General features: G+C 52.4%; 1 protein-coding gene across 1 annotated transcript; it reads left to right on the plus strand.

Annotated features, from left to right (window-relative positions):
* Window positions 1–2316: 2316 nt before the first annotated feature.
* Window positions 2317–4436, plus strand: LOC119367854. The gene is made up of 2 exons (XM_037633248.1): window positions 2317–3731; window positions 3817–4436. The coding sequence occupies exons 1-2, from the start codon at window positions 2346–2348 to the stop codon at window positions 4189–4191; spliced, it is 1761 nt and encodes a 586-aa protein (XP_037489145.1). The 5' UTR covers window positions 2317–2345; the 3' UTR covers window positions 4192–4436.
* The last annotated feature ends 4509 nt before the right edge of the window (window positions 4437–8945 follow it).

Here is an 8945-nt window from a genome sequence, read left to right on the forward strand (position 1 = left end):
ATCATCATATGATAAGAAGAACTAGATCATTAAGGCACGCGTTGCCGCGCTCGTCCATCTTGAGAAAATACCAAAAGATATATTATGGTAAAATCTTGACAATACACATATTTGTTCAATATATGAATTGGTGGTCCATTATTACTCGAAAGACCGTAGTAGTGAAATAATGGCATCACTAATAGTCCAGAAATACTTCAGTACTAACATATGGATTTGCTGTTGTCAAAAAAAAGATACTAAAGATTTTCCCATTCAACAACAAACTTTGAAACGAACAATTTGAAAATATAACATGAGAGTGTAAATAAGTCGTGCATACTTTAGACATAGCATTGTGGGAGGTAGAGCACCGCTGGACTCCAAAGAAAAGCCACAACCTGCCTGTTCAAACTTTGCGTCGCTTCTTCAAGCAGATGACTTCAAATGAACTTTACAGGAAGATATACTTGCTTAATAAATGAACGGCAAGGCTGACTAAAGGAGGGAAACCTAACTGAAATAAGGCAAGTAAGGGAGAAATGGAAGCAGAAATGACAGCAGGCGAATATATAGCAATCCTTCGAGCTGTTCCCGATTCAGAGTCTCAGACATGCCCATTGGCTCGTGCAATCTTTCTACGAAGCACGACAAAAAAGAATTTGTACCCAAGCATAGTTGAGAGATGGATAAGGAAGCCCAATTGCCCTACTGAGAGGCGAATGAAAACACCGCAAGAATCAGCTGCAGCAGCAAATTGATCTGAGCGCTCTTGAGGCTTGAGGTACACATCCACCGCCACGGCACTCATAGCCTCACATAAATGTAAATATTTAAAAAGATATGGCACATCACCGATTCACTTAACGTGGTAGGGCATCGTAGAAGGAAGAGTAGAGGGCCAGTAGATGGCACCGCCGAGGCACAAGGAGGATGGCGGCGGCACAACGCCCAGGAACATGGAACAGGGATAGAATTGGCGAGAACGAATCAGGCTCCTGCTTTGCGTGTTCGACTGCACCTCGTGGGCCTTCGACCTTACGCCCGATTATGGACACAAATTGTAACTCAATCCGCGGAGCAGCGGCCCCGAAAAAGGTGCTACGAGCAAACGAACAGGAATTAATTAGCGTAAACCGACGACCAGTCAATCCTGCGCGTAGGTGAATGTGATCCGATAGCTAAAAGACTCGAAGCGCCGTGGGGGCTCCTAGCTAGCTGAATTATACTGTTTAGTAATAAGAATGTAGGAGCCTCCGATGCGATCAACGTCGATTCCGACATGGAGAGTGATGGGTCTGATGATATCAATGTAAATAAGCTGTAGTGTTCGTAGTTTGCTTGTCGTAGTTTACGTGGCACGCCGTATTTCAGCTATGTTTGAAACATGAAATATGTTTTTTTTCAAATAAAACATATTCCATGTTTCAAACATAGTTGAACATGAAATATGGTTGAAGTAGTTCAAATGTTTTTTTTAAATGTTGATTTGGGTGCTCTATTAGGAATGTTAATGGGTACCCATTACCCGCGTATCATACGGGTAAAACCCCTATTAGGGCAAGCGTATAGGTCAAAAAATATACCCATAAATACATGAATAGAAAATTTTCATAGCCATCGGGTGTAGTGGGTATGAGTATGATTAGTATAACCCATACCGTGTACCCATGTACCCGCATATAATCTGAAAATCGGCCTTATATATTATTTATCCACATATTAAATATATTATATGTACATAAATTTCACGGCCCTAAAACTAAAAGAACCTCATGGTGCATTCATGCTAGGCCGCTGCACCACAATAGCTAGCCCACCAATGAGTATGCTTTGTTGTCATGATGTGTCGTTGTTTGTAAATTATTATTATAAGTTGTTGCCACGGTCGAGTACAACATTCTATCTTCGTGCTCAAAATAAGACAGGTATTAGATATGCTCTTAAAGCTTAACTTGCATCGTTTGTCATCGAGTTTTAGTCGATTCAAGCAAATAAGGACCACACATGACACATGCAATCGGCCGTGTCGAGCGGTACCAGTGCGTTTGACTGTTGAACTCGACCAGCAACGTTATGCTCTGGCCGGTGCTCCACCGGCCGACGCCCGCGCGCGATTCCCAAGGCGCCGCAACACCGTGACACGTACAGTTAACGCGTGTCGCCGCGGCACCGCGCGCGCCGCCACCTCTACTACGAGCTCTCCACGTGTTCTAACTTCGCCGCCACCTCTAACTTCGCCCCGTCTTCCTCCTTCTACAACCATCCGAGGTCCGCCGCCGCCCGCGGATTTAAGCGGCCCGACAGTGGCAAGAAACTGCTTGTCCAAACCTTCTTAGCTCAGCCTCAGCCTACACTCACTCCCAATGCGATATCCCATCATGATAAACGTTGTAGCCGTATGCCTCGTCCTCTCCACCCTGGCCGCGGCCGGCGTTTGGTCGCCAGCGCCTACCCCGCCGGCCCAGCAGCACGGTGAGCATGTCCTCCGGGAGGGCCGCCGCGTCGTCATCGTCGAGTACGAGCGCGAGCTCCCGCTCACCCCGGGCCACGGCGACGCCAAAGAGACGCACGTCTTGCCCCCACACGCTCTCGACGGCCTTGAGGCGAAAGAAACGGTGTCGGATGAGGCCAGGGGAGCCGTCTCCAACGCGGCGGACAAGGTGGCTGGCGCGGCGGAGGATGGCAAGGAGAAGCTGTCCAATGCCAAGGAGAGCGCCACGGGCAAGGTGTTCGGCGCGGTGAAGCGCTGCAAGGACAAGCTCTGCGGCGCCGCCAAGGGGTTGGAGGAGGGCGCGAGAGACGGGGTCTCCCGCGTCAAAGATGGCGCGGAGGACACGGTGACAGCTGCCGGGGAGACGCTCTCTGGTGCCAAGGACAAAGCGGAGGACAAGGTGTTCGACGCTGCACCAGAGGCGAAGGGCGCTGCGACGAGTGCCAAGGACAAGGTCTCCGAAGCAGCCGGTGGAGCCAAGGAGAAGGCAGCACACATCAAGGGTGGAGCGGCTGGAACCGTGAGGAGTGCCAAGGACAAGGTCTCTGAAGCAGCCGGTGGAGCCAAGGACAAGGCAGCAGACGTGAAGGACAAAGCAGCTGAAACAGTGACGAATGCCAAAGACAAGGTTTCAGAAGCCGCCGGTGAAGCCAAGGAGAAGGCATCGCACGTGAAGGACCGAGCAGCCGAGACAGTGACCAGTGCCAAGGGCAAGGTCTCTGAAGCTGCAAAGAACGCCAAAGACAAGGTCTCTGACATTGCAGAGCGTGCAGAGGATTACGCTGAGGATGCCGCTGAGAGCGCGGCCGAGAAGGTGGCGCGGGCCGAGGAGGTCGCCAAGGCGAAGGCCGGCGAGGTGACCAAGAACCTGACCGACATCGCTAGGCGGGCCCGTGAGGTGGCGTCCGACGCCGCCTCATACCTGCTCGGCGCGCCCATGGAGGCCGCGCGCACCGCGACGGCCGTGATGCACCTGCTGGGGTTCGCCACGGCCTACGGCGCGTGCGTGTGGGTGACGTTCGTATCGAGCCACGTCCTCGCTGCCTCGCTGCCCCGGCAGCAGCTCGGCGTGGTGCAGAGCAAGCTGTACCCAGTGTACTTCCGCGCCATGGCCTACTGCGTCGGCCTGGCCCTCGCGGCGCACCTGCTCGGCCGCGAGCGTAGTTCCTTCGCGGCGCGCGCCCAGAGCTTCAACTTGCTCAGCGCGCTGGGACTGGTCCTCGCCAACATGCTGCTTCTCGAGCCAAAAGCCACCAAGGTAGTACTATTTCTTTGTGTTACTAGATCCCGTCGTTCGTTGCAAATCATTCTCTCTAATGCAGATTTACTCGTCTTCTGCGCAGGTGATGTTCGAGAGGATGAAAGTGGAGAAGGAAGAAGGCAGAGGAAGGGACATGGCGGACATCATCGACCCGCCGGCCGTCACCGTGGCCACGGCCGCCACGACCACCACAGCCACCCCCACGGCAGCAGGAGCCCGCAGCCCGGTGGACGGCACGACGGGAACCGCCACCGTCAGGGCGGCGAAGACCACGACGACGACGACCTCGGTGACGGCGCCCGACGCGGAGATGGCCAAGAGCAAGGTGGTGAGGCTGAACAAGCGGCTGAAGCAGCTCAACAGCTACTCGTCCCTGTGCAACGTGCTGTCCCTGATGGCCCTGACGTGGCACCTCGTTCACCTGGCTCGTCGCCTGCAGATGAGCACCGCCTGCTAGGCTCGTCGTCTCCGTGCGGATGGATGTAGTCTTCCATGTAGCTTTGCTTTCGTGTTTTACGTAGTGTGGTCTGACACGTGCGTGGTTGCTCAGTGTGTTTGAGAAACCACTTTGTAGATTTAGGTATCGTGTTCCCCCTCCGGTGTGTACTAGGATGTTAGCTTTGTTGTAGTCCTCTGCTGCTTCGTGGTTAAGCTTGGATGCGATTTAAGCTTCGTGATTAGGCTTGGACGCCCGTCGCGAGTGCTGGGTCCGGTACTGGAGCACGTGCTTTCCCCCATTTCATCTTCCTTCGCCGAGCGTTTCTTCCTTCACGGCTTCACCTTGGGATGATTCGGCGGGGCGACAAGGTGGCGCACTCTTTGCCTACTAGAGGCTGGTTAAGCACATGGTTCAGCAACTGTGTTAGCAAAGTGAACATTAGCTCATGAGCAAACTAAATGTCTCACCGTTTCTTTATGTAATCACCAGCAAGTAAATTAGTCAAAGAAAAGAAATGCCGTATACGAACGTCATGTAGGAAATTATCTTTCTTTTTTTGGAAGTGCCAGCCAAGACTGGAGTTTCATTCATTTAAGCAGGGAGCAATGGTAATAGTGACAAATGTGGTGATCCTGGGATCAAGGAGATAAGAAAAGGGAGGGGCTAAGAGATGTCCCGCCTGAAAACGCAGTGGAGACCATGTTAGCCACCTTCTTCAGAGAGCTGTTGTCGTTGATTTGGCGAGCATGATTCAAACCCTGACAGTGCTGCCATGAGGATAGCTCAGCCCAGATCGTCCTCCTGAAAGTGCATTCCCAGAATAAGTGCGCAGAGCTCTCAAGGTTTCTAAGGCAGAGTTGGCAGAAGTAGTCGAGCTGTTGTCGTTGATTTGGCGAGCATGATTCAAACCCTCTCAGTACTGCCAAGAGGATAGCTCAGCCCAGATCATCCTCCTGAAAGTGCATTCCCAGAATAAGTGCGCAGAGCTCTCAAGGTTTCTAAGGCAGAGTTGCAGAGCTCTCAAGGTTTCTAAGGCAGAGTTGGCAGAAGTAGTCGTTGGTCCAGCCCTACGTTGAAGATGGTCGTTGCACCACAGTCTGTTTTAGTGGAGGAGCCATGCAAAAAGCTTGAGCTTCGCCGGAGCCCAAGTAACCCAGACCAGGTCCTTGTACATGCCCATCGTCGATCCGAGGAACTACAAGGTGTAAGCAGAGTGGGAGTTGTACTGGCCTGATCCCTCAAAATTCTAGCGAATCTGGTCCTGGTCTTCATCTTGCAGGGTGAGTTGCTGGTGTTGAATAAGAGGATGCAGGTTTAGAACCTCGCTGACCAGGTCACTGGTGTTGCCATGTGCCAAGTCCGAGATCCATCAATCGCCAGCTATGGCTTGAGCCACCGTTCTGCCCTTGCGTCTTGAATGCTTGAAGAGGGTTGGGAAGTAGAACTTCAGCGACACCGCCTCTAGCCATGAGCTATGCCAGAAGCTCGCCGTCTTGCCGTTGCCAATAGTCACCGTCATCGCGGCATTGAAGAGGGCCTGGTCCGAGGCATCGCACGGGGGATCCGTTCCCACCCAGGGCCGAGAGGTGTTTTTCCAGGTGTGCCAGAGCCATCGCAGACAGAGAGTGCGACTGAACTTTGACAGGTTCAGTACGCCGAGCCCACAATGCTCGATCGGGGAGCAGACCTGTTCCCAGTTGACCTTGAAGCTGCCGCCAGAGAGCTCTTGATCCTTTCCCCACAGAAAGCGTCGTCTGCATTTGTCAATTTCCTTCATGAGCTTCTTGGGTACTCGAAGCGCAGTAAGGGCAAAGGTGGGTAGGGCAGAGAGGACGCAGCGAACCAGGACGCGCCTGCCCGCAATGGAGAGCATTAGTCCCTTCCAGCCCGCGAGCTGGGCACGGACGCGATCGAGGATGAATTGCAGGTGAACTAGGTGTAGCCGGCCCGTGGTGAGGGGTAGACCTACGTATCTTATCGGAAAGTGGAAAGCTTGAAGAACTAAACCCAGGTTGATGTTGTTGCATTGGATCGACGTAGCCGTGGACTTGGCAAGGTTTATCCGCAGGCCCGAGGCGTCACCGAAGCTTTGTAGGATGCACATCAGGTGGTCGATTTCCTCCTTGTCGGGGTTTGCGAAGATTATTGCATCGTGAGCGTATAGGCTCACCCTAAGCTTGATCTCTCTCCCTGGCACCAGCATGATCTCGAGCGCGTCCTCTGCGGCTTGAAGTAGTTGGTGGATGGGGTCGATCGCGATGATGAAGAGGAGAGGGGATAGAGGGTCGCCCTGTCGCAGTCCTCGGCGGTGAACAATTTGCGCGGCGGGTGATCCGTTAAGCAGGAAGGCCGAGGATGAGGTGGCGAGCAGCAGCGTGATTTAATCCCTCCAGCGAGCACTAAACCCTAGCGTCATCAACAGCTCGAGGATATATTCCTAGGATACATTATAGAATGCCCTTGAGATATCAAGCTTGAGGAGAACCGTCTGTGTCTTCCTATGGTGCAGACACTTGACGCAATTTTTGACGTAGACAAAGCTGTCGTGCAGACATCTAGTCTTCAGGAAGGCCGTCTGGGATGGCGAGATGATGGACTGCACTACTGCTGCGAGACGGATTGAGAGCACCTTGGAAATCAGCTTCTCTATTGAGTGGATCAGGCTGATCGGTCTAAAATCACTAATGCAGTCAGCTCCGTCTTTCTTGGGGATGAGCACGACGATCGCAGAGTTCAGGGCCCCAAAATTCTGTCCGGCCAGGTGGTAGAATTGGTGGAAAGCTTGCATGATATCTTCCTTTATAATGCTCCAACATGATCTGAAGAACATTCCACAGTAACCGTCCGGCCCTGGCGATTTCTCAGCTGGCTAGGCCTTGATCGCAGCCCAGACCTCCTCTTCTGTAAATGGGTTGTCTAGTCCTCCTCCCTGTGTTGGAAATATGCCCTAGAGGCAATAATAAAAGTGTTATTATTATATTTCCTTGTTCATGATAATTGTCCTTTATTCATGCTATAACTGTATTATCCGGAAATCGTAATACACGTGTGAATACATAGACCACAATATGTCCCTAGTGAGCCTCTAGTTGACTAGCTCGTTGTGATCAACAGATAGTCATGGTTTCCTGGCTATGGACATTGGATGTCGTTGATAACGGGATCACATCATTAGGAGAATGATGTGATGGACAAGACCCAATCCTAAGCCTAGCACAAAGATCGTGTAGTTCATTTGCTAGAGCTTTGCCAATGTCAAGTATCTCTTCCTTCGACCATGAGAGCGTGTAACTCCTGGATACCGTAGGAGTGCTTTGGGTGTATCAAATGTCACAACGTAACTGGGTGACTATAAAGGTGCACTACAGGTATCTCCGAAAGTATCTATTGTTTTATGCGGATCGAGACTGGGATTTGTCACTCCGTGTAAACGGAGAGGTATCTCTGGGCCCACTCGGTAGGACATCATCATATGCGCAATGTGACCAAGGAGTTGATCACGGGATGATGTGTTACGGAACGAGTAAAGTGACTTGCCGGTAACGAGATTGAACAAGGTATTGGATACCGACGATCGAATCTCGGGCAAGTAACATACCGATAGACAAAGGGAATTGAATACGAGATTGATTAAGTCCTTGACATCGTGGTTCATACGATGAGATCATCGTGGAACATGTGGGAGCCAACATGGGTATCCAGATCCCGCTATTGGTTATTGACCGGAGAACGTCTCGGTCATGTCTGCATGTCTCCCGAACCCGTAGGGTCTACACACTTAAGGTTCGATGACGCTAGGGTTATAAAGGAAGCTTGTATGTGGTTACCGAATGTTGTTCGGAGTCCCGGATGAGATCCCGGACGTCACGAGGAGTTTCGGAATGGTCCGGAGGTAAAGATTTATATATGGGAAGTCCTGTTTTGGTCACCGGAAAAGTTTCGGGCGATATCGGTATTGTACCGGGACCACCGGGAGGGTCCCGGGGGTCCACCAAGTGGGGCCACCTGCCCCAGAAGGTTGCGTGGGCCAAGTGTGGGAGGGGACCAGCCCCTAGGAGGGCTGGTGCGCCCCCCACAAGGGGGCCAAGGCGCAAGGGAGAGTGGGAGGGGGCAAACCCTAGTCCAGATGGGCCTTAAGGCCCATATTGGTGCGCCTCCCTCTCCTCTCCCCCCTTGGCCGCCTCCCCTTTGCCATCTAGGGCTGGCCGCACCCCTTGGGGGTGGGAAACCCTAAAGGGGGCGCAGCCCCCCTTGCCCCTATATATAGATGAGGTTTGGGGCTGCCATACACATGAGAAATTCTCCCTCTTGGTGCAGCCCTGCCTCTCCTCCTCCTCCTCTCCCATGGTGCTTGGCGAAGCCCTGCGGGATTGCCACGCTCCTCCACCACCACCATGCCGTTGTGCTACTGCTGGATGGAGTCTTCCTCAACCTCTCCCTCTCTCCTTGCTGGATCAAGGCGTGGGAGACGTCACCGGGCTGTACGTGTGTTGAACGCGGAGGTGCCGTGCGTTCGGCACTTGATCATCGGTGATTTGAATCACGACGAGTACGACTCCATCAACCCCGTTCACTTGAACGCTTCCGCTTAGCGATCTACAAGGGTATGTAGATGCACTCTCTTTCTACTCGTTGCTGGTCTCTCCATAGATAGATCTTGGTGACACGTAGGAAAATTTTGAATTTCTGCTACGTTCCCCAACAGTGGCATCATGAGCTAGGTCTATTGCGTAGATTCTTTGCACGAGTAGAACACAAAGTAGTTGTGGGCG

Source organism: Triticum dicoccoides, chromosome 2B, assembly GCF_002162155.2.
Source record: "Triticum dicoccoides isolate Atlit2015 ecotype Zavitan chromosome 2B, WEW_v2.0, whole genome shotgun sequence".
Taxonomy (NCBI): domain Eukaryota; kingdom Viridiplantae; phylum Streptophyta; class Magnoliopsida; order Poales; family Poaceae; genus Triticum; species Triticum dicoccoides.